At 36.3% G+C, this 27,248-nt stretch overlaps 1 protein-coding gene across 2 annotated transcripts in view; it reads right to left on the reverse strand.

Annotated features, from left to right (window-relative positions):
* Positions 1 to 2,081: 2,081 nt before the first annotated feature.
* Positions 2,082 to 27,248, reverse strand: part of LOC136037882 (exportin-T-like) — a gene marked incomplete at its 3' end in the record, with an annotated part of 87,718 nt that continues 62,551 nt past the window's right edge. For both annotated transcript variants that reach the window (XM_065720736.1, XM_065720737.1), the window contains 4 exon segments: positions 2,082 to 2,267; positions 4,764 to 5,006; positions 10,832 to 11,000; positions 15,655 to 15,905. In XM_065720736.1, coding sequence (XP_065576808.1) covers positions 2,082 to 2,267; positions 4,764 to 5,006; positions 10,832 to 11,000; positions 15,655 to 15,905 — 849 coding nt within the window.

The raw sequence follows: 27,248 nt of genomic DNA on the forward strand, positions 1-27,248 counted from the left end.
GGAAAATAAACACCCAGCTTGAAAAAAGGATCCTTGCATTTGAAAATATGAGCCTCAGAAGAATGTTGAATACAAGCTGGCAACAAAAAATTACAAATGCAGAAACACGCAGAAAAACAGGTCAACCTCCAGTCATTGAGTTGCTGAAAAGAAGGCGATGGACATACCTGGGACACGTTCTTCGTATGGAAGACAGCCACCTTCCTCGAACAACCTGTGAACGGAAGCCAGACGGTAGAAGAAAGAGAGGCCGCCCCAAAAATACATTCAGACGAACATATGACCGAGATCTGAGGACGGCCGGCACCTCACTAATACCTGAATGGGAAGACGTCATCGCTGCAGCACCAATGCGAGACGAATGGAGAGGCTTTGTCGACGCCCTATGCGCCACCGATGGCTCTGGAGGAACTAAGGTCTAAGGTAAGGTCCTATTGTCCAGAGCCTTCCAGCATTGCCCGTGCAATTATCAACAGAAGCCCCATCCCCCCTTTTTCCGACTGTTTCCCCGTCTGAGATAGAAGAAAGAATTGACAAACTAAGGAAGACAAGTATTCGTCCTTTGGATATCCCGTTTCCTCTTATTAGTGCCTTCGGTGACTTCCTTTCTGAGCCCTTGTCTGTCCTGTTTAACGAGACTACCGAATCTGGGCAAATTTCAAGAATTTGAAAACAGGGCTTCATAAACCATTTCAAAAGAAAAACGGAAAGCCTGGTTTTGAAGGCGTTAGTCCTATTACTCTTACTCCTATTTTCTTGAAACTTTATGAAGGATTTCTTGCAGATGGGTTAAAAGAAAAAATCCTACATTTTACTGACCTGAGGCAATTCGGGAACCTAAAATCCACCTCTACTTCCCATTACCTCATTTCTCTTATTGAAAACATCGGGAAAATCCTCGAAAAGCCTAAATCCAGGCTAAATTAAATTTCCGTTGACCCTCAGAAAGCATTTTACCTTGTTAATCAAAACATTTTAATTGAGAAACTTGTCAGCGAGTTCAATATTGATCCCTTGCTGGCGAAATCGGTTCCCTTCTTCTTAACAAATAGATCGATGGTAGTCAAATATCAGAATCATTATTCGAATCCTCTCCCTGTCCACAATGGCATACCCAAAGGTACTCTCCTAGGTCCCCTTCTTTTTTCAGCCATGATTAACGGCCTCTCGATGGAATTTCCTGACCGATGGCAATTTTTTGATGACTTAACGGCCGTTGAGCTTTTTCTGAACCCTTCCCTATTTTATCCCCCATTCACTCGGCTACTTCAAGATATGAAAAAACTTTTGTCCCCTTCACCACAGAAAAAAATTAATAAAATATCCCACTCGTTTCTTTTTTCTTATTGGCTAATGGTGCTGCCCAGGTTGTTGCACTTATTTGCTTGTCCCCCCCCCCTGAGTTTTTTAGTTCCCTTTTAATTTTTGTATATTTTATATTTCTTTCTCTTTTTTGTGTTTATTCACTTATTTTTGCTCCTCCCCCTTTTTTGACCAGTTATTATCTTCTTAACTCTTTTATTGACTTTATGCAGCTAAATTTTTGACAATTTTTTAGTGTCCCTTTTAATTTACATGTATATTTATGTCTTTTTTTTCTCGCTTGTACTACCTCCCCCCTTTCCCTTTTTTAATATCCCTTTTAATTTTTTTCTAACTTGTATTTGTTTGAGTTTAGTTTGACCAGTTTTTATCTTTTTAACTTTTTAATTGACTTATTATAGTTTAGTTATTGACTCACATATGATTATTCATTATGATTTTTCTTTTTCGTTGTTGTATTTTGCATGTTTGCCAGTTTTAGTACAACCATATGATTTGTCAACTCCGAAGTCCAAATTCGGCCCTTTGTGGGCTTGTGATAGAGATTTTTTAAAATATTTTGACCGATGGAATATATATTGGGGGGATGGGGGGGGGGGGGAGCGGGTTGAATCGTAGAAGCACCGCCAAGAAACGCTGTAATTAGCAATATGGTTTTTCAAAGTTAACGATTCCTCGGGTTAATAGATCAACAGAATATAAACAAGCAGAGATTGCTTGTGTCTGTTAGGTTTAAGGAAAGAAAAAGGAATTCTTACCTTAAATTTGGTTGTCACTTGATTAATTAGCGGAATATATTCACTTAGACTGGTCGCATCCCTAGATCTAAGCAAAGTCTCCGATATAGCAGGCATCAATGGTAAAATATCTTTATCTAAACATACAACAAGTCGATGACAATACTGTCGGAGTGCTCCCTGAAATTCTGGCAACACTGTTGGAACCTAGAAAATATTATTTTTATGGGACCATGGTTCCAAATCTGAGGCCTTATAATATAAGCACATAAACATAAAATACAAGCTTATAAAATATAAGCATAATAATATATATACAAGCATCCACACAAGGTCCATGACCTCGCCTTCGCGCACGCGCAATGACAGATGTTTTCGATGGAAAACCAAGTAGCAAATGAAACTATGGCTCTGAAGTATATGCTCAGAGTCTAATTACGCGCTATGAAATGTGTCATGTTTGGAAAAAAATTCGCTACTGGTATATATTATATTTATACTGTGATTTATAAGATACCATGGTGCCAAATCTGAGGCACGAACTCCACAAAGGACCAACTTATATTTTGGTAACTCGAATATTTACATAGAATTTAGCCTAACTACTCTGGTCGAATTAACATCGAACAGACTAAAAATAACACAGTCGAACTCATTTCTAGACCTAATCATACTGACTGAGAATGTCCTTTATTCGTTGGAAGGGCCTAAAACGCTTATAGGCAATAGGACCTTTCTTGTGATTTAAAGTCTATTGAAAGCTAAAAAGCATAACGTTTTCAAAGATGGAGCGGGGTTTAGCACATGCTGATTCTATAATGTTTTATAATTTGCGAGACATATTAAATAGGTAGCAAAGAAGAGAGCCAAGTTTGAGTTCTTAGACACTGTCCAGGGGGGGGGGGGCGAGTTGGATTAACCTGACGTTTTTTCAACTTTTTCTCTTGACAGGTTATAACACCAGAATCTCAATGGCTTGTTCATTCTGCTTCATAGTTTCGTATAAGTATAAGTAACCTGAACAAATCTAAACTGCAATCAATCAAAAAGAGTAAATATTGCAAAAATCCTAAGTTCATCTTAGGATTGGCCAATAGCCAACAGCCAACTAAATAAATAGCCACTAAAAACTAAAAAACTAACTAATAGCCACTAATTAACTAAATAGCCAACTAATTTAGTTTGGCCAATAGCCAACTAAATACAAGGCTGAGTCAATACGACCCAATTTTAGGGAATGAAAATTACAGTTAGCAGTAAACCTGAGGTTTGCCACCAATTTACTAAATGTAATCCTCTCTTTTTTCCGGAAACTGTTATGGAAAAATCGAGGAAAACCCACTTTCAATCCAATACACCATTCGGGATAGAAATAACAACACGGCCAGACTCTTTCACTTGAGAGAGAAATTAACAAGTCAAATGAACATCAGTTTGGTCAAACAATAAAAACAAAGTAGCTGAAAAACAAAATTCTGAAAGAACTTGAAATGATTGAATTCCTATCCATGATTCGATGGTTTAACCACCGAATTAGACAAAAATGATTGGTACAGAACATGTTGAAATTAACATTGACAAGAACATTTTAATCCCCTGAATCAATCTTAGGTCTATTAATACCTGGAAACCATGTTTAAAAATAATTTTTGTTTCGGTGGTTTCAAAATTATGAAGCTTTTAAGGCAACGCCATATTTTCACCACTATTACCACGCTGACTCATGCAAATAATAAGCAGAACTAATTTCTTCTGAATTGCGACCTACGAATAGGGCCAATTTTAGCCCTTCGGGACCAAAAATATGAAACTCTTTATCATTATTGATTAGAGATAAGGTTCACGTTGCGAAATTATAGCGTCAGGTTATTTTTGTTTTTCTTGTTTAATTTTGGGAGGAAGTAGCGTCGGGTTGTTATTATTTCTCATGTTTTATTTTGTAGCATTGATGTAGCATTTTAAATTATAGAAAATGAGGTCTGCATGATGATTTTTACGTTTCTTTGTAACAGGTAATGCGCTTAAGTATGCCATAAGGCATTTTCGTTTACTAACAGTGTTTATGTCTTGTTGTAAACAAAAAGTAACTCATTTCTACTCTAATTAGTTAAATTTGGCGACACTTATCGTCCGTAAAAATTTAAACATTACTAAAATATTCACCAAGACACCTACCCTGTGGCGGCGCAAAAGGTTTTACCTTAGCTTGATAGTTGAACCTAGAGAAAGAACCCGGTTGTGGTAACACACTGCAGGGCATACACAGAGACCCTAGCGGTCAAGAAGCATCGTTAATTCGGTTACTTACTTACTTACGACCACACCTTCTTAAGCTATCTTGTGACATGTGTTTTTAGATTATTTTTTTTGCTGATTTTTAACCTGTTTCTTTTTTTAATTTTTCACCCACTAATACTAAAAACGGAATAGCCCTGTATGGGGGTATTTTTCGTCAAAATTACGTTCCTGTTTTTTCTAATTGTTAAAAACACATATAGTTGAATTAGTATCCACTTAACCGATTTAAACTGTAAAATTTCATTTTCACTTTCCTTGGTACTTTAACACTAGCTCCATCCTGGACGACAAGTCTGTCTTGAGCCGTCTTTCCGTGAAGACGAAATAAACAGGACACAATAGTATAAAAATACACACTGTTTTCATAAATAAACAAAGCAAAACAAGCATGAAAAAGTATAAAACCTCAGCCGACTTGAGAAAAATTTGTATAGCTTCAACAAATGTGGGGCCACAACCAACAGCTCTCATTGCTAGCTGATTACTAAATGCTTTGCTGCACCAGGTGCAAGCATTAACAGCCTGTGCAGCCAATTTGTCGAGTACAACAATTCTAACAGGTGCAGCTTCTCTTCGAACTTGATCCAAAACGGTAATGAATGACGTCATTACAGGCTCCAAAAGCTGTTGTATAAGCAGTATTTTAGTCTGAAACAAATATTTGAAATTAGATGAATATAGAATAGACGTCTGATAACCAAAATACGAACATAAAATTTAAGTCAGAATTTGATTTTCTTCCAAATACTTGCCTTGTATCTGCGAAAATAGGAAATTTGACAACAGTAACTAACAAATATCGAAACTCACTAGTATCATATCGCTAAATCAGAACTCTTGAGATAACATTACAAGATATTTTCGATAACATACATTACCTTTGCTAAAATCTGGACATTTTTCTATTTTTCGTATTTGCAATTGCCAATTTTCCTAAATTTTTTAAGCCTGCAATGTCAGTTTTGATGGCATAACTTTTGTCTAAGGTCGAGATTTGTCTAAAAAGATAGGTCGAGGAGGAAATTGAGATTTTCTCTAATTGAACTATCTAAGGACAGTTCTAAGTACTCTTTCGCACGACAGTATATAAAACACAAAACTGTTAAAAAAGATTGTTCAATTTCCATTTTCAGAACTATAATGAATTAAAGGTTAAGACATAAGGCCAAATTTTTACAGACGCTGGAGGAAGATAGGGTGTCCAGTCGCAGCGTAGTGGGCTTGATCTCAGCTTGGTAATACGGAACCCAGAGTTTAACTCAGCTGTGGCAACAAGATAAAAAATAAAGCCAAAATTCGCACTTTTTGAGAAGTCAGCTAGGGCCTCAACAGGGGTAGGACAAGTTGATAAGAGGAGATATGACGGAAATCGAATTTCCCAAGAGGGAGTATAGTGACGCTTTGAACCAATTAGGGGGAGCGGGGGATACGTAAATGTGTTGGCCACGGGGGTTTAGAATTACGCTGGGTTGTTAGAAGGAGTAGCAGAGTAGCGTTCATTCATCCTTACATTCATTTTAACGGTTTCCTTATTAACCCATTTAAAAGTGAAAAACTTAGATGAGCTCCGTTGCCTATGAAGCAAACAAAAAGATTGCAAGTCATTTCAGCAACAGACTTTGTAAATTATGGAATACAACAATGATTGCAACAATTTAAATGACATTCATTTATTCGAAAATATTGTATTTATGGGAGCGAAAGGACCTGTTTGAGCTTAAAAGGTCACACTTAAAATCAGGGTCGAATCCAAGAGGAGAGGGTAACCCCCCCCCCCCTAAATACTTCTTAGAATCCTAAACTGGTCTTAAAAATGCAAGTAAAAAGCCAGGTTGCTAACAGGAATCTCAAGATTCACTAAGCTTATGCATTCTATAGTCTGTGTTGTGAAATCGTTTATGAGAGTTCATTCCTCCGAAGAAAGAGGTTGCAAGATTGGACCAGACTGGCTAAAAAATTCAAGAGGACAATAGAGCTGAGTGGTTTGGCCTTACTGGCCGTCTATAGGAACATTGATGTCTACCCTGAAAAGGTAATACAGTTTTGCTGGTTAAATCTGTCGTTTAGACTTTGCTTTGAAAACATTTCTTTTACTTAACTAGACAAAAGCTCTTGGTTGATTTTACGAGTCTAAAATGTATACCAATACTTGGCTTACTTATGTGGCCTTGCTTAACGTAATCTAACTTGATCATTTTTACTTATGATAAAATTACTAATTTTTTTTATTAAGCAATAATTTATAATAAGTAATAATAGTAAGTAATAAGTAATAATAATATAGTAATAATTTAATAATTTTTTATTAATTAATAATTTTATTAAGTAATAATTAATATAATTAATTTTTTAATTAAGTAAGGATAAAAAATTACTTACGCAGCGTGAAAGCCATTTAAACTTTAAACTGTCAATATTCCTCATAAAAAAGCCCTTAATTTCTCAGTCCAAATTGTATTTCCATTTAAAAATAAACAAAATGAAAATATAGAAAAACGGGTACAATATTTCAAATAAGGACACTTGAAAAACAAAAAACAAACTTCCCCCCTAATAACAACTTGAAGTCCAAATTTAGACTTTCTTGACTATGTTTGATTTGTAGCTATTAGCATGGTGGCCATTGTTCATATAGAACATTACTACGAGGTGCGTTTTTTCTTTCGCATGCGCTTTTTTTTCGTTGATAAAGGCTTCCTGACATGAAGCCAAAATTTTCGGACTTAATTATTATTAGGGGATTTTTTTTTTCCACAGGGGCTCATTTGAAAGATTATACCCGTTTTTCTATATTTTTATTTCGTTTTATTTAAAATAAATATTCCGAAAGTACTGCAGAGTAACACTACTGCTTTCATACACTTTTTTCACTGTGTATTAAGGAGTGAATTAAAATGGCAAGTAAAGACTCCTAAGAAGCTCATCAAATTTCCCACGATCTTTTACAAAAACCGGGAATAATCTTTTAACCTTCTAACTAATATAAAAAGGAATCGAAACGAATCTGTCTTAGTCCCATAAGTTAACTTCGCAGGGATCAAATAATATCTGGTCAACATCGAATTACCTAGAACACAAGATTTTTTCTTCAAGATTCAAGATCAAAATGCTAAATCCAAATATTCTATATCTAGATATTTAGGAAAAAATTTTGGAAGTTAGTCTCGATATCCAAAATTATAATAGTTCTTTTATATATTTTATAGTATAAATTTCGATTTTCATGGTATTTTCAAAAATTTCCTAAGCATATAAAGTTCAATCCTAATATCTTTATTATCAAGAGAGCTATCAAAAGAAGCTATGAACCTTGGTAAAACTTGATGGTCTATCAGAAGAGGCTATGAACCTTGATAAAATTTGATGGGAGGGAACTATTATCCCTATGTTGTATTTTTGAAAAGAGGACATGTTATGGCATTTTTGGGAGAGATATGTCAAGCGGGATGGATAGAGGGATGAAGGGGGTCATGAGCCCTTGTCATCAAGAAATTCAGCAATGAAAGTCGTCGAGCCAGTAAGAGCACGTGAACAAGTTTCACCTTTTACGGGTTCATACCTAATCTAATAGATTCTTGTCATCATAATATAACCAAAAACTTATTGAATCTCAACTATGTTTGACGGGACGTAAGATTTCTTGCTGAATTTTATGGATTTTATAACTGAACCCTCTTTGAGGAGTGGGAGAGGTTATTGTTTTGTAATCAGGATATCTACCAAAACAAGCCATCAGATTTCAAAAACACTTGTCGAAGAGTGAGCACGAATTTCCGTTTCTGGCATTATCGGGTCCAAATCCGGTCTGACCCCCCCCCCTTATAGGTTAGAGAGAGCCAGTTATCAGTCTAATTTCCAAGCAGACAGGCAGAATTCCTTCAACCAATAAGGTTAGCGGCTACAATTATAGTTTCGGGTGTCAGCTAGAAAGAATGTTTTCTCGTTGATTTTTTTCTCTTATCCCTGACGTACTTTTTTTTTTATCTCTGACTTTTTCAGTTTCAAACTTTTTTTTGATACATCATAGTTTTTATTTTTTTAATAATCCTAATTGACAAAAATACATGTTTGTCAACATTTATCCTATCTGCCGTGCATATAAAAATAAATACATATTACTATATAACAAGAAAAAACTAGTAATGCACGAATGTAATACAAAAATACGTACTTGGTGAAAAATACCGACAGAGAAATGCTTAGCATTTTCTTTCGAGGAATTTCAAACATTAGCCAATTCCAGGAACCTATGTAGGATTTTTTTTGTGAAGCAGTCGGTCGAAAGTAATATACCAGTAACTATATTTTTACACTAACTATAAGAAAAATACAAGAGAAAAATACCAAAAATACATTAGCTTCAACAAATGATGCAATTTTTTTCAATTCACCAAGGAGCAGTGATGGCTTAAAAATACTGAGACAAAACGGTAATACAAATTTAGGCAACTGGCTTACCGATGTTGAAAACAATGTTGGGAGCTTACCAATAATTTATTTTCTTTTTTTACCCTTCTTAAAATTATACTGACCAAGTATAATAATCTGATTCCAGAAATAGCACACAATAATTAACCAGATGGTACTATCCTCTTTGTTTTTATAGCGTTTTACCTTAGCACCTAGTTATCACCTAGCACTTAAACTTAACAAAAATTACTCTGACAGTCTAGCTTACTTCAAAAAGCGATACCACAAGTCATTTAAATAAAACAAGGCTTTTTTTACAACAGGGGAGGGGAAAGGAGGGTCAAAGCATTTTCACTGGGTGTAATTTCGACTGTCTATTCATTACTGAAGGCTTGATCCTCCTAACCCAACTACTTTTCACCACAAAAATTTCTATTTCTCATTCCTCTTATTTCATTATTTTATTTCATGCGATTATTTCAGCTTTATTTCAATTATTTTATTTTTCTTATTTTAATACATTTATGATTCCCCTTTTCATTATTTGTCTAAGATTGAATTCATCAATTATTACTTGGTAGTTATCTGAATTGCCATATTTTGAAGCATATTTGAGCCAATCACGTTTTCAATAAATTTGTTCATTGCCTGAAAATATTACAAAAATTCCTAATTGGCTCAAAATGGTGCTAACTGAATCTCGGTATTAAAAAAATCTGTTTGAATAGAATTTAAACAAGTTTTAAAACGAGGCAAATGCAAAAATAGGAAGGAACTTAATTTCTCTTTAAGACATCAATTTGGAGTCGTACATTTGCAGTTATTTCAATTTGCTTATTTCAATTGTTTCATTCACTTATGTTCATGCAAAGATTATCTAATATTTAGGCGTTGAAGTGGCACTGTTAACAGTCTACATGAATTATTATAGAATCTTATGAATTATTATACTTATAAATAATCCCTCTTCGTATAGTATGTAGTTATGTTTGTGTTTGTTGATTGTAATCTCTCTTTTTGTTGATTGTTTATTTTCTCTTTTTTTTTGTCTTACTCTGTCACTAGGGCTACAACCCTCTTTTTCTTGTCGACGGGTCAGAAATAAATTGAATTAAATATTGGGAATTAAACTGTAATAATATAATGAATTAAACCGCAATGAAATGAAATGAAACAAAATGGCCGAAATGGAAAGTAGAACATTCTGGAATAACCTAAAGAAAGAAAACGACCAAAGAATGGGGTTTTTAAAGGCCAAATGAAAACCCCATTTTTGATCGTTTTCTTTCTTTAAGTTATGGCAGGCCAGAACTGTCTCATTTGGCCTTTTAAAGGCCAAATGCAAACCCCATTTTTGATCGTTTTCTTTCTTTAAGTTGTGGCAGGCCCTAACTGTCTCATTTGGCCTTTTAAAGGCCAAATGAAAACCCCATTTTTGATCGTTTTCTTTCTTTAAGTTGTGGCAGGCCAATATGATTTAAGAAATTATTCTGGAATAAATGAGAAAAAAGTGATATACAAGACTTAAAGGAGTCGGGAACTTCACAGGAGGGGGAAAAGAGGGAAACTCTGATTAAGGGGGAATATTGCCCATATCTAGGGGGGATCTCAGGCGGCTTACTCTGCTGTTAGCAGTAGCAACAGTACTTAAATTTTTATAATACTATTATAGTAAATATGACTTTGTATTTTTTAACCAAAAACAATTATACAGAACTACAAAGTTAGTTTAAATGAGAGACAGTTCTTCCTGCGCCACTGAATGATTCGTTTTATTTTTTTTTATTATTACCCTTATATACAAAATTTTTCAAAACGCATTTCAAATTTTCGGGTACTGTGGGCTAGGGTACATTCTTTCCTTTGTTGCCTCTCTTTCACCATATTTAAACTGTTGAAAAGCAACAAATGTAATATATTTTATACAATTCTTTGCAAAAATATACTACGATAAATTTAGATTAATCCTATGGGGTCGAGAGTAATTCTTTGCCCTTAACCCTTCTTGTGTGCAGGAGAATACATTCAACAGCCAAGAGTAATAATAAGATAGAGAGACTTACATTTTGCTCCGAATTTGCATTTATAATAAGAGTTGCTGCAGTTTCAAATATGTACAACTGATCATCAGGAGAAAGGAGAGAAGAGGATGTGGCTTCTGAGGGAGGGCTCAATATGAGCAAATCACTTAACTGTGCTAAAATATCCTCAGTGTAATTTGACAAATGGGACCTGCAAAAGATTTTTATAAATGACTCTGAAAAGGGAGTAAATAAAAATGAAGAAATATAAGGATAGAACACGGGGAAAGCCCATGGTTAAAGTAGATGGGAGCAAAAACTCAGACTCGAAGTACTTTTGGCATGCTATAAAAAAAAAAAAAATCCATGGACCACCCCAATAGCCTATAAAATATATCCATCCTCTTTTCAGAGACTGATTTCAAATACTTGGAGGGGGTCTACATTTGGTCTGCTAAAAAAAAAAAAAAAAAAAAAAAAAAAAAAAAAAAAAAAAAAAAAAAAAAAAAAAAAAAATGCACAACCACAATATAAATTATATCCTCTTGTGTAACTTATACAACAATCAATCAATAATTTTATTGACCCATATAAAATGACACGAAAGTGCCCATATAAAGTAAAGGAAAAAAAGAGAAGAAAGAGAGAGAAAAAAGAGAAAGAATCAGACTATGATAAACAATAATAAATAAACGCACTATAATATGGGTGGCTACGGTCTAGAGATGAAACAAATTCGGCACGTCGTTGATCCACAGCTACAAATGGATCAGTAACACCATGTAGCTGCGTAACTTTGCGGTTACGAGCCCAAAGAGGAAGGCTTAGAAGATACTTTGCATATTTGTGATATAGCTTACGGATTGTCCGTAAATCAGTCATGATAAATAGCTTCCAAAAAGGAACTAGGGTTAGGACATGAGGGATTGTGTAAGCGTTATAGAGTCTAGCCAAAACATTCTTACTGTAACGATTTTTAGCATTAACTAGCAGTCCATAAGGTGTTCTAGCCTTCGTGCTGAAATGCCCAAGTAGCTCTGCACACGTACTTTTCAGGTCAGTACCAAGGGGTAAACCCAGGTAAGTTAGGGATAACGAAAGTTCGATATCAGAATCACCCAACTGTGGACTGTGGTACTATCAGAACCTGGTCGTTTAGAATGGAACTTAATACATTCACTCTTACTCGGAATGAATTTTAGACCAATATCGTTATAGTCTTCACTTAAACTTGCAAATTCTTCTCTATTAAAGCCAGGGTCCGTGTAATTAAAAGCGATACGTCCGAGCCACGAAAAATAAATCTCATTTCAATTTTCTTCTGGGCATCGATAACACTGTTGTTAAATAGCGGTGATGAGGTTATAGCACAACCTCATTCCAAATATTCAGCCTACTTTTAGCCTGCTTAAAAAGAAAAGAAAAAACAAGTATAAATTATATCCTTGTGTTTAACTATAGAGCCTGATTTCAAATACTTGCTCAGCCTACTTATGGCCTGCTTAAAATAAAAAAAAATCCACGGACAACCACGGTATAAATTATGTTCTCTTGTTAAACTTCAGAGCCTGATTTCAAATACATAAACTCGCCCTACATTTGGCCTGCTTAAAAAAATACATGGAAAACCACAGTATAAAATTATATCCTCTTGTGAAACCTTAGAGCCTGATTTCAAATACTTGCTCAGCCTACTTATGGCCTGCTTAAAAAAAAAAAAAAAAAAAAAAAAATCCATAGACAACCACGGTATAAATTATGTTCTCTTGTTAAACTTCCGAGCCTGATTTCAAATACATAAACTCACCCTACATTTGGCCTGCTTAAAAAAAATACATGGACAACCACAGCATAAAATTATATCATCTTGTGAAACCTTAGAGCCTGATCTGAAATACTTCGCTCAGCCTACTTTGGCCATGCTAAAAAAAAAAAAAAAAAAAAAAAAAAAAAAAAAAAAAAATAAAAAAACTGTAGTAAGGAACGACCCTTACTATCGCTCAATAGTTTACTTAGCTCAATAGTAAACGAAAATCTAAAAAACAGAATTTTTATACTAAAAGATACATCAAAAGAATCGGAGTTTTATGCTGATTTTTTAGATTACCTACCTATCCCTTTAACGGCATCTCTGGAGGTAATACAAAAATTAATTGATAAAAAATACAGGAAAAATTCTTAGAATTTCAGGGAACCCGGTTTTGAAGATTACCTACCAATCCCTATAATGGCATCTCTGGAGGTAATTTCAACAAAAAATAAATGATAAGAATAAAGAGAGAATTTCAGGGAACCCGGTTTCGAAGATTACCTTCCTATCCCTCTAATGGCATCTCTGGAGGTAATTTCAATAAAAAATAATCGATAAAAATACAGGAAAATTCTTGGACTTTCAGGGAACCCGGCTTGGGAGATTCCAAGGCTTAGAATCTTCAATCCGGGAACAATCCCGGCTTGGAAGAAGAACCAATCCCTTTAATGGCATCCCTGGAGGTAATTTTAGCAAAAAATAATTCATAAAACACAAGATAATTCTTATAATTTCAGGGAACCCGATTTTGAAGATGACATACCCATCCTTCTAGTGGCATCTATAGAGGTGATTTCAACAAAAAATAATTGATAAAATATAGGAAAATTCTTAGAATTTCAAGGAGCCCGGTTTTGAAGATTACCTATTAATCCCCCTAATGGCATCTCTGGAGGTAATTTAAACAGAAAATTATTGAAAAATACAGGAAATTTTTTAGAATTTCAGGAAACCCGGTTTTGAAGATTACCTACTAATCCTCCTAATGGTATCTCAAAACTAAGAGGGTCTTACTTATCCACCAAGAGTAGTTTTTTATTCTCTTGACGAAACACTAAATTAAACGGTAATGTTTTTTCAATCATGTGCTGGAATCAAGGTTCAGAACTGAATAAGAAAATCCAGTTCCTAGTGGTTTTTTATAGAGTCTTTATCTTGATTCACTTTTTTTGGAATTAGCTAGTAGAACGTCTTGTTATGCATTGCTTTTGTGGTCGTTTAGAAACAAAAACACGGATTTGCTCCATAAAAAACACTTTTGATAGTTAACATCTACACAATAGAATCTTATCTTACACATCAAATTTACTGACATCAGAATTAACAGTCATGGGTGAAATTTTATTCAAATACTGATCTTTATGGAAATTTTTAACCTCTGGGCCATTAATATAATTGTAACTGAATAACAACAAGAGTATAGGGTTACAATATAATAAAATACTGAAGTATTAGCACAAAGACCAGCGTGAACCGTGAACCAAAAAGACCTCTATGGTTAAGCCCAAGTCTCAACAGCTTCATCAGTTTACGAATTACTCCAAAATCATTGCTCTCGTTGTTCTTACCAAATTTTTATTATAAATATAACATTCACCGAGATTTGTCCTTAAATCTGCTAATTCTTTGCACTCTCCAATAAAATTAAAAGTCTTTCCCCCATTTCCCCGCACACTGGACAGAAGCAAGGTCCTTTTTTCCAATTGTAGTACTACAATCTACCTAGTACGGATGTTTGACTGAGTCCTCCAATGGATTGAAAAAGGTAGCTGTTTCGTCGACATCTGCGCAGTGGATTTCCGAAAGGCCTTTGACCTAATCCGCCACCTGACTGCAGGCATGAATCTCCAGGAAATGGGGGCCAAACGACGCACCCTTGGCCTTGTACTTGACTTTTTAACTGGCCGAAAACAAAAAGTCTTTGCACTCCACGAAAACGATTCGGATTCATCATGGTCAGATACTTCTTGCAGGGCCCCACAAGGCACGAAATTAGCTGGAATAATTTTCCTGGCTGTAATTAATTCCCTGCTTAATCATCACGACGACCGTTACAAGTTTGTAGATGATCTGTCCATAGTGCTCGCTTACCTGGTCAAAAACACTATCATAACAAAGCAGTTTTCAGACCAGTTATTTGATCAGCTAAAGACCGAATGCTCAAGTCATGATTTGACCATTAACGTAGCCAAGTCGAAGATAATTCGTTTCAACCCTCTGAAGCGGAATATAGATATGCCTCTAGTCTCTTTCCCGATTGTGAACGAAATAAAAATCTTAGGAGTAACTTTCACTAGTGACTGTAGTTTCAGTGCCCATATTAATTTAACCGTCCACAAGGCTAATGCAAGCCTTCAGACACTTACCAAAATGGGGCGTTTTGGGTGTGATACTGAAAGTCTTCTCCATGCCTACATGTGTTGTGTTCGCCCGTTGCTCAAGTACGCGTGCCCGGTTTGGGGTCCATCTGCTATACGCACAGCGTACCTATTACGCGACATAGAGTGCGCCCAGAAAAGAGCAACAAGGATTATACTCCGAAACCGTGGCATACCCTATGATCAAGCCATCGCAAAATTAAATTTATCTCCACTTAAAGTCCGGCTTGAACACCTTATTCAGCAATTTGGAAAATCTGTCCTAGCCAATAAGAGCCACCGATCACTACTACCCGAACCAGCCCCTCCCAATAGCCAAACTCGGTTACAAAATAAACTTGTACCCCCTAAAGTACGAACTAATCGTTACACCAACTCATTTGTGCCTTTCTTCACATCATTTTTTAATGCTGAGTCGTAGTGTGTGATTGCCCTAAAACCGCAGCCATAAAAGGCATGACATAATTTTTACTCTCTATTTACAGTCATTATATCCTCATAATTGACAAAAAACTGTATTCCGAGAATAGTCCTAATAAGCGGTCCACAGTGGGGAGGGGAAAATAAAATATTTGCTTTTCTTTGAAGGATTGCTAGGGAGTGTGGCTCAATAATGGGACGTCAGGTTGCAATGTGTATAAATTATTAAAGAAAAATAGATTTCAGTGAACACCTACTTGACTGTCCTTACAAATCGCGAGAACAGATAGGAGACTCGACTTCTAACTTTAGGAGAGGGGTGACGCATGCCTCGTTCATCTAAAAACGCCATGGTTACATTAGGAATATGATCAGGCTCACACATAAAAAATCGGTCATAACGGACAACTGACTCAAAAAATTGTAGTTTGACAACAGGATGTGGATGGGCGAATACACCAGATGTAACCATCGTTCTCAACATAACCTGCAATGCACTTGCTTTGGCCTACAAACGAATAGAAAGTGGTTAAAAATCTAAAAACATAAATCCCAAAGGAAAAATAGAGGACCGACAGCCATGAGTAAGATCATAGAAGAGCGGGATTGATAACTTGGGTACTTGTCGGTTACCAGAGACACCCAAAAGTGAAGTTAGGTTAATCCTAATGAAAAATAAGAGAACATGATGATAAAATAATAATTTAGAAACAAAATTATGGGAGCGTAACTCATAATAACGTAACATAACCCCCACCCACCCCTAATGTGTATATATATGGCCCAAATTATGCAACTCCAATGCATTGTATCACCCCCCTCCTTGTTTTTGTAGCTATGAAACGGGTTTTCTGAGATGTAACCTAAGCGTAATTCTTGAATGTGTTTCCAATAACCGACAAGTACCCAAAACTTCGACCACTATTGTATTGTAAAGCAATGCAAAACAGCACTAGATAGATCGTAATACCGAACCTCGGCGCAGGCCCTGTCAAAATGAGGGGCCTTAGTAGGTTCCCTAAGGATGGATGTAAGTTAGTAAGGAATGCATATAAGCAAAAAGTAATACAATGAAGAAAGATTAAATAATAAAAATACATAGTATTCATCTAATAACTTACTATTTAAATTTATTAATTATTAACAAAAATATGAAATTTAAGTATTGTATACACGACATATTATTGTGGCTAGGCCATGTTATACGGAAAGAGATCATAAGAAGGGATTTAAATAAAATTAGAACTTCATTTCAGGGAGTAAACAGTGGAGCTTTAAATAACTTGGAGTGGAGGAGGAGCTTGGAGTTTCGATGGCCTTAAACGGATTGATGCTGAAGTGTGTTGTTAGTAAAGGTAGTTGGACGTATAAAAAACTTAAAGGACAAATAATTTGTAGTACAAATCATGTCTATCGTATTTTGAAAACATTTGTCTTATGTAGAATTGAAAGTGGAACCCCATAGTTGAAAGTAAGGCCTAAAGAACAGCACAGTCTGTTTGATAGTCAATGTTGATAGTTGTTGATAGTCAAGTTTGAGCAACTAAAAAAAAAAAAAAAAAAAAAAAAATTTAGGCATTTTTTTATTATATACGTCTGTATATGTGTCTAGGCCTTTGTATATATGTATATGTATTTCTATATATATAAAAATAAGTTGTCTGTCTGTCTGTCTGTCGAGTGACGTCATTATATGACGTCTAAATTATTTCATCATATACCAATTCAAAAACGAATGTATTCAAGCCGAAGTAGCTGAGTTGGTAAAGCGTTATGTTCCAGGTTCCAGGTCCGAGAGGTTCCAGGTTCGAACCTTGGCTTTAGCATTAATACAAAAGAAGAAAAAAAACTAAAAAAGCTAAAAAACTAAAAAAAATAAAAAAAGGTAAAAAACTAAAAACTAAAAAAGAAAAAAAAAACTAAAAAAAAAACTAAAAAAAGGTTAAAACTACAAAAAAACTAAATAGAAAAAAAAAATAAAAACTAATAAAAAAAAACTAAAAAACTAAAAACTGAAAAAGAAAAAAAAAGGAAAAAATCAAGGAGAAAAAGAAAACTAAAAACCGGGACACAGGGAATATAAATGACGACCGGGACACTCAAAGAGAAATTACAGACTGGGACACTGGGACACAAATAACGACCGGGAGATATAAATGACGACCGGGACACTCAAAGATCAATTACAGACCGGGACACCGGGACACAACTACAAGGGGGATGCCGGGGGCACAGGGGGATATATAAATGACGACGGGGACCCAGGGAGTGTTCGATTAGCAATCACCATCAACAAAGCTCAAGGGCAATCATTAGAATAATCAGGTATAGATCTGAATACGGATTGTTTTTCCCATGGACAATTTTATGTTGCATATTCAAGAGTCGGTAAACCTGACAATCTATTTATATGCACAGACAATGGGACATCGAAGAATGTTGTATATTAGCAAGTTTTACGTAGTTAAAAACATATATATATATGCTAGCTGTTGGGGTCAACACCTAGTTGGTGGGGGCGCCTCGTGCCCCCCTTAAGCCCCCCCGCGCGCGTAATTCGTTACGCGCCATATTAGTTACGCGCCGTTGTAGTTGTGTCCCTGTGTCCCACCTGTGAATATATATATATATATATATATATATATATATATATATCTATATATATAAAAATAAGTTGTCTGTGTGTGGATCTGTGGATGTGTGGATCAGGTGACGTCATGTTTCGGCTGACGTCATGAAATTAGTTGCCATCATTTTTGCTTTGAAGGTGACGTCATTCAAGTTATATAAGACATATGTTCGCCGTCATGTTTCGGCTGACGTCATGAAATTAGTTGCCATCATTTTTGCTTTGAAGGCGTGACGTCATTCAAGTTATATAAGACGTATGTTCGCGTAGAATTCTATTAATGCTTAAGTTTATAATGACTGATGAAGATGCTCAAAGAGTCTATGCCAAAAAACTTGCTGCTGATAGAGAAAGTCAGAAAAGAAAGCGTGCCGAGGAACTACCAGAGCAACGCGAAAGCAGACTTGCTGCTAAAAGAGAAAGTGAAAAAAGAAGGCGTGCCGAGGAACTACTAGAGCAACGCAGAAGCAGACTTGCTGCTAAAAGAGAAAGTGAAAAAAGAAGGCGTGCCGAGGAACTACTAGAGCAACGCAGAAGCAGACTTGCTGCTAAAAGAGAAAGTGAAAAAAGAAGGCGTGCCGAGGAATCAAAAGACCAGCAGGGAAACAGGCTTGAGGCTGATAGAGAAAGAAAGAACAGAAAGCATGCCGAGGAACTACCAGAGCAACGCAGAAGCAGACTTGCTGCTAAAAGAGAAAGTGAAAAAAGAAGGCGTGCCGAGGAACTACTAGAGCAACGCAGAAGCAGACTTGCTGCTAAAAGAGAAAGTGAAAAAAGAAGGCGTGCCGAGGAATCAAAAGACCAGCAGGGAAACAGGCTTGCTGCTGATAGAGAAAGTAAGAAAAGAAAGCGTGCCGAGGAATCAGAGCAATCTGAAAGTTATCGCCTGGCATTCAGGTACAACCCAGTCGATGATTATAGCTTGAGTAGATGTGTTCAAATCGGGACAATGTCTAAAATTTGTCCCTATTGCAAGGCCTTGAAATTCAATGGTGAAACAATGGGAATATGTTGCGCCTCAGGAAAAGTTAAACTTCCTCTATTGGCTGCACCACCAGAGCCATTGAAGACTTTCCTTACTGGAACTGATACTCATAAAATTGTTATTTCCGCTGACAAAACGCCTCCTGGCCAACATGTGCGTAGATACAATGCTCCGACTATCGACGAAGTGGCAATCGTTATGGTCGGTGATCAGTTTTTACCTCGAGATATTATTCTACATAAGCGAAACGCTCAGTTGTTAAGAATTGCTGAAACTCATCGATGCTACGATGCCCTACAATATCCTATCATTTTTTGGGATGGAGCCGACGGCTATCACTTTAATATTAAATTGATGAATCCAGCCACTAACAAAGAAATGAATAAGAAATGCAGTGCAATGCATTATTATTCCTATAGACTAATGATTCGGCAGGATGAAGAAAATTATATTTTAAAATGCCGTGAATTGTTTCACCAATTTATGGTTGATATGTATGCTAAAATTCAATCAGAACGTTTGCTATATATCCGCCTGAATCAGACCAAGCTCCGCTCTGAACAATACATTCAATTGCGAGATGCAGTTATAAATGACGGTAATACCACAAACGTTGGAAGATTAACAATTTTACCTTCGTCATATGTTGGCAGTCCCCGTCATATGCATGAATATGCTCAAGATGCTATTGCGTATGTTCGTCTCTATGGTCGTCCAGATTTATTTATTACATTTACATGTAATCAATCTTGGGACGAGATACTGCAGCTTTTACTTCAAGGACAATCGGCGGTTCATAGGCATGACATTACGGCACGTGTCTTCCGGCAAAAGTTGAAATCACTGATAAACTACCTTGTAAAACATGAAGTGTTTGGGTCAGTGCGATGCTGGATGTACTCAGTGGAATGGCAAAAACGAGGTTTGCCACACGCACATATACTAATCTGGCTACATAAAAAAATTACTTCAAACGAAATTGATGATGTGATTTCCGCTGAAATACCTGATAAAAATGTCGTTAAGGGGTTACATGATATTATTGTAAAAAATATGATACATGGACCTTGCGGTGCACTGAACGAAAATTCACCATGCATGGCCAAAGGAAGGTGCACAAAGCAATATCCTCGACTTTTAGTACCCAAAACAATTACTGGCAATGATGGTTACCCACAATATAGAAGAAGATCTACTGAAGATGGCGGTAAAACAGCAATAATAAAGAAGCGTAACGGTACCACCATCGAAGTAGATAACCAGTGGGTTGTTCCATATTCCCCTTTATTATCAAAAACATTTAATGCACACATAAACGTTGAATACTGTAACTCCGTAAAGGCAATCAAATACATATGTAAATACGTCAACAAAGGCAGTGACATGGCAGTTTTTGGCTTGCAGTCCGAAATCAAAGATTTCGATGAAATCGTAGAATATCAGGCTGGAAGATACATAAGCAGTAATGAAGCTGTTTGGCGACATTTATGATACGATAATGCATTGTGTCGATAACAACGTTGGAGAAATTTTCTTTTTGGATGCGCCAGGAGGTACTGGTAAAACGTTTGTGATAAAACTGATTCTGGCATCAATTCGATCTAAAAATGATATAGCGTTGGCAATTGCGTCGTCCGGAATAGCCGCAACATTGCTGCCTGGTGGAAGAACTGCTCATTCCGCTTTGAAATTGCCTCTGAACTTGCATTCTACAGAAACTCCCACGTGCAATATTTCCAAATCATCTGGGATGGGTAAAGTATTGCAGCAATGCAAACTTATTATTTGGAATGAGTGCACAATGGCACACAAAAAATCGCTCGAGGCTCTGGATCAATGCTTGAAAGATTTGCGAGGGAAGTCGAAACCCTTTGGCAGCACCTTAATATTGCTTGCGGGAGATTTCAGGCAAACATTACCTATAATACCTAGATCAACTCCTGCAGACGAAATGAATGCTTGCCTGAAAAATTCTAATTTATGGGCACACGTAAAAACATTAAAATTAACTACAAATATGCGTGTCCGATTGCAAAACGATGACTCTGGTCAAACATTTTCAGATCAATTGCTGGCAATGGGAAACGGAAAGCTCCCAGTAGACTCAATTTCAGGACGTATACAACTACCTGCTGATTTCTGTAATTTAGTGACGTCCAAAAATGAATTGATTGAAAAAGTATTTCCGAATATTCTAAAAAATTATAAAAATAATAAATGGCTAAGTGAAAGAGCGATTCTCGCACCCAAAAATATAGACGTCCACGAAATCAACAATATTGTTTTGACCAAGATTCAAGACCAGGCAGTCCTTTACAAGTCAGTCGACACAGTTTTGGAACCAAATGAAGCGGTTAATTATCCATCTGAATTTTTAAATTCCATAGATCTTTCAGGGTTTCCACCACACGTGCTACAACTAAAAATAGGCGTACCAATAATTTGTTACGTAACATAAACCCACCAAAGCTTTGCAATGGCACTCGACTTGCCGTAAAAAAAACAATGGAAAACCTAATAGAGGCCACAATCCTGACAGGGCCTTTTGAGGGTGAGGCTGTTCTTATTCCTCGCATTCCCATGATTCCAACAGATCTGCCTTTTCAATTTAAAAGATTGCAATTCCCAATTCGATTAGCATTTGCAATCACCATTAACAAAGCTCAAGGTCAATCATTAGAAAAATGTGGTATTGATCTTAATACTGATTGTTTTTCCCATGGACAATTGTACGTTGCATGTTCGAGGGTCGGTAAACCTGACAATCTATTTATATGCAGCGAGAATTGGACAGCGAAGAATGTTGTATATTCGCAAGTTTTACGCAGTTAATTTGTATTTCGGAACCAAATGAAGCGGTTAATTATCCATCTGAATTTTTAAATTCCATAGATCCTTCAGGGTGTCCACCACACCTGCTACAACTAAAAATAGGCGTACCAATAATACTTTTAAGAAATATCAACCCACCAAAGCTTTGCAATGGCACGCGACTTGCCGTAAAAAAAAAACAATGGAAAACCTAATAGATGCCACAATCTTGACAGGGCCTTATGAGGGTGAGGCTGTTCTTATTCCTCGCATTCCCATGATTCCAACGGATCTGCTTTTTCAATTTAAAAGATTGCAATTCCCAATTCGATTAGCATTTGCAACCACCATCAACAAAGCTCAAGGGCAATCACTAGAAAAATGCGGTATAGATCTTAATACAGATTGCTTTACCAATGTACAATTGTATGTTGCATCTTTGAGGGTCGGTAAACCTGACAATCTATTTATACGCACAGACAATGGGACAGCGAAGACTGTTGTATATTCACAAGTTTTACGTAGTTAATTTGTATTGTATCTATCTATCTATCTATCTATATAAAAACGAGTTGTGTGTATGCATGTTTGTTTGTTTGTAAAAAGAGCGTTTGCATATGACGTCATTATTAGTACATACGGCTTTGTATATGGACAGACAATGGGAAAGCCAAGAATGTTGTATATTCGCAATTTTTACGTAGTTTGAAACACATATATAAATCTATCTATATTCACAGGTGGGACACAGGGACACAACTACAATGGCGCGTAACTAATATGGCGCGTAACGACTTACGCGCGCGGGGGGGCTTGGGGGGGGGGGCGCGAAGCGCCCCCACCAACTAGGTGTTGGGGTGGCGCGAAGCGCCACCCCAACAGCTAGTATATATATATATATATATATATATATATATATATATATATATATATATATATATATATATATATATATAAATAAGTTGTCTGTGTGTGTGTCGAGTGACGTCATGTTTGTGTGTCAACTGACGTCATGTTTGTGTGTCGACTGACGTCATGTTTGTTGATTGACGAAATTACACACCGGGACATCGGGACGCAAATGACTACCGGGACACCGGGACATACGGAATATAAATGACGACCGGGACACTCAAAGAGAAAGCGACCGGGACACAAGGAATGTTCGATAAGCAATCACCATCAACAAAGCACCGGGACACAAATGACGACCGGGACACAGGGAATATAAATGACGACCAGGACACTCAAAGAGAAATTACAGACCGGGACACCGGAACACAAATGACGACCGGGACAAGAATGACGATCGGGACACCGGGACACAGGGAATATAAATGACGACCGCGAAACTCAGAGAGAAATTACAGACTGGGACACCGGGACACAAATGACGACCGGGACACAGGGAAACAACAACAACAGGGACGCCGGGGGGCACAGGGGGATATATAAATGACGACAGGGACACAGGGAATGTTTGACTAGCAATCACCATCAACAAAGCTCAAGGGCAATCATTAGAATAATGAGGTATAGATCTGAATGCAGATTGTTTTTCCCATGGACAATTATATGTTGCATGTTCAAGAGTCGGTAAACCTGACAATCTATTTATATGCACAGACAATGGGACAGCCAAGAATGTTGTACATTCGTAAGTTTTACGTAGTTAAAAATATATATATAAATATAAATATATAAGATATATAAATGACGACGGGGACACAGGGAATGTTCGATTAGCAATCACCATCAACAAGGCTGAAGGGCAATCATTAGAATCCTGAGGTATAACTAAAAAAAACAAAAAAAAGGTAAAAAACTAAAAACTAAAAAAAGGCCAATTCAAAAACGAATGCATAGACAGACCGGGACACCGGGACACAAATGACGACCGGGACACCGGGACACAGGGAATATAAATGACGACCGGGACACGGAAATTACAGACTGGCGCGAAGCGCCCCCATTAACTAGGTGTAGGGGTGGCGCGAAGCGTCACCCCAACAGCTAGTATATATATATATATATATATATATATATATATATATATATATATATATATATATATATACTAGTTGGTGGGGGCGCTTTGTACATGACCGCAAAGCTGACTGAATCCAAGTAGAGTTAAGGATCTGGGTTTTTCCTATCTTATCTCAATTAGAGATAAGGATTGGGTTTTATGAATTGGGGTTTTTTCCTCTCTTTTGGGCATTTATAGAATCGAGTTTTCAGGAGTGGGGTGTTTTCCATTATTTTGAACATTCACCAGAACATATATGCGATTGTAGACATTGTCACATGCACCGGTGAGGGTCCGAATGCACAAGAAAGTAATGAAATATTAGATCTTTCACTTACGTATTTTTGACATTCACCGGTGAAAGTCGACATTAAGCGTTTTTGGACATTAACGGTAGCATATATAAGCCGAAGAGGCGGATTAGAAAAGTGAATTGCATACTATTGAAATGTGCAAGGGGGAATAGGGTCCCACCAATATTCTAAATTTCGCCAAATTACTGGGCATTTCTTATTCAAATTATCTGATACTTTTTACGATTGAGTTCAGTGTTGTTGTTTTTGTATGACCTTGAGATTTTACAGAGTAGGAAGAATTCAATTCAATTCAATCCAATTTATTTTCAAAACGGGCAGCAAACAAGCCGAATATTCGTTAAGTCGTCAAAACATAAATATATGTAAAATATTGACTGACTGACGAATCTGACCATAGACATTTTGACTGACGAATTAAGACGGTTTGAACTGGATTTATTAGGGGTTTCAGAAACTCATATCCCAGGGGTAGGAAGCATGAAATTAGGTGACATAGAATTTGTTTACTCAGACAGGAAGGATGGGGTACATAGACAGGGAGTAGGGCTCATGATGAATAAGGTAGCTGCTAAGTCTTGTTTAGGCTGGGAAGGTATTAATAATAGAACACTAATTGCTCATTTTAGGACTAAAAAGTTCAGGGCATCAGTTATAGTAGTATATGCCCCTGTTGAACCAGCTGACGGAGATACTAGTGACTCAGATGAATTTTACTTACAGTTACAGGAGCAAATAGACAGGGTATCAGGCAGAAATTTGTTTTTTTTTGCTAGGAGATTTTAACGCACAGGTTGGTAGAAATAGGGATAGATAGTATCCTAGCCTAGGTAAATTTGGTGTAGGAAAAGAAAACAGTAACGGCTATAGACTTTTGCAATTTTGTTAGTTATAACGACCTAGTTATAACCAATACAGTTTTTGGTCACAAAATGGCCCATAAGTTGACATGGCATTCACGTGATGGTAAGAGAGCAAACCTTATTGATTATGTTATTGTAAACCAAAGACTAGCAGGATCAATACAAGATACTAGGGTGTATAGGACTGCTGTTATTGATGTTAAAAGTAATGATCACCATCTAGTAGTGTCTAAGGTTAATTTAAAGCTAAAATTTCGGAAGGGTAACTACCTCCAGGAAAGTTATAATGTTGGTAGACTCCAGGATGAAAATTTGAGAAAAACCTTCCAGGAACAGTTGAATACTAAACTTGAGAGTTGAAAATTTGACAATGTGGAAGATGGATGGGATAATTTTAGAAAAACAATTTGTGAAGTTGCTGATGGTGTCTTAGGGAAGAGTGCTAAAACTGCAACTAGGAATATTAGTGAAAAAGCTATAGGTTTAATAGTGAGTAGAAGGGGTTTGTATAAGAATTATCTGAGTAACAGGTCATATGAAAACAAAAGGAATATAAAGAAAGTGGAGAAAGCATTAAAATATGAACTAAGGAGATGTGAAGTGAATGCCATGGATAAAATTGCTGAGGATCTGGAAGATGCAGCTAGAAGGCATAATAGTAAAATATTATACTGGCATCTTAATAAAATGAAAGAGAGTAGTCAATCCGGACTAGTCCCAGTTAAAGATAAAAATGGGGCCACAATTAGTGATAGGGAAAAAGTTAAAGAAAGATGGGTGGAACATTTTGAGAATGTGTTAAACCGAGATACAGTTACAGGAAAAAGATATAGATGAAAAAGATAGAAAATAATATAGATAGAAAAAATAGATAGAAAAAAATAGAATATAGATAGAAAAAATGAAAAAGTTGGTGATACCTTGGATGTGAAGGAAGATTTGTTTAGTGAGGAAGAATTAGCGACAGTACTAAAATGATTAAAAAATACTAAAGCTACAGGTGCTGATAGTGTGATAAATGAGTTGGTTAAATATGGCGGCTCTGAGGTTAGAAATAAGCTACTGAATATTATGAATATGATTTTTGAAAAGGGGGAAGTACCTAATGATTTTAGGAAAACCTTAATTAAACCACTGTATAAGAAAGGTGACGAGAGTGAGTGTCGTAATTATGAGGCAATAGTCTGGTCTCTGTAGGTAGCAAATTACTTAGTAATAGATAGATAGATAGATAGATAAGTGTATTTCAAAAACCCGTGGGCCATATACACACAAAATATAAATAAATAACAGACAAGCAAGGAAATTAACAACAGTACGAACACGCAAAAAAAAAAAAAACAGAATTCAACGCAAAAAGTACCTAATCTAACTACAAAAGAAATTAATCATATAAAACTTTTTCTTCTTATTAAAGATTTTTCTATATACACTCCCACTCGAAATATTTTGGTAGGGTTACTATTTTGTAGAATACCCGGAAGCATCAAATTAATCCCATGCAAATAAATTTCCCGTAAATCCAAGAGCACCGGGCATTTCCGGAGAAAATGATCCAAGTCTTCATGATCATCTTTACAAAGAGGACAAAGATACCGCCTATCAGGACCAACTATCATTTTATTTTTGTCGAACATTTTTTGCCTGTTCTGGATTGGAAGACAATTTGCCCTAAGCTGAATCCAACGACGTAGAATCATAGCCGGTAAATTAAGTTTAAAATAAACTTCCTCCCCAAAACTAGGTTTTGCCTGATTATAATGTTGTAGGGTTGTAGAATCAAGAACCAGCACTTGCCAATGCTGAATTTCCTGACTCTCTAATATAAATCGTACCTAGCTTTCTAAATTTGCTGGTACATCGCGAGAGCAAAGACCATTATTCCATAAATAAGGCATTCCTACTTTTTCTAGTAATGATTTAATTTGGGATGGCCACGAGGTTTTTAAACCACATTTCAACATCTCTTCATATGCCACTCTTACTAGTCTATCTTCATTACTCTTAGTTAACTTCAACCAGAATCTAAGCATTAAAATATACCTACGTAGCTTTAAAGAAAACAGGCCCATATCACCTTTCAGAATCTGTGAATGAGTTGTCTGATGTAAACCAAACACTCTTTTATAATACTGGAGCTGAAGGGACTCCAGTTGCTGCACCGTTTCTCCACCCCATATCTCTGCTCCATATTCTATTACGGGTAAAATTTTTGTGTTA

The sequence above is a fragment of the Artemia franciscana genome, chromosome 17 (genome assembly GCF_032884065.1).
Source record: "Artemia franciscana chromosome 17, ASM3288406v1, whole genome shotgun sequence".
In the NCBI taxonomy this organism is placed as follows: Eukaryota; Metazoa; Arthropoda; class Branchiopoda; order Anostraca; family Artemiidae; genus Artemia; species Artemia franciscana.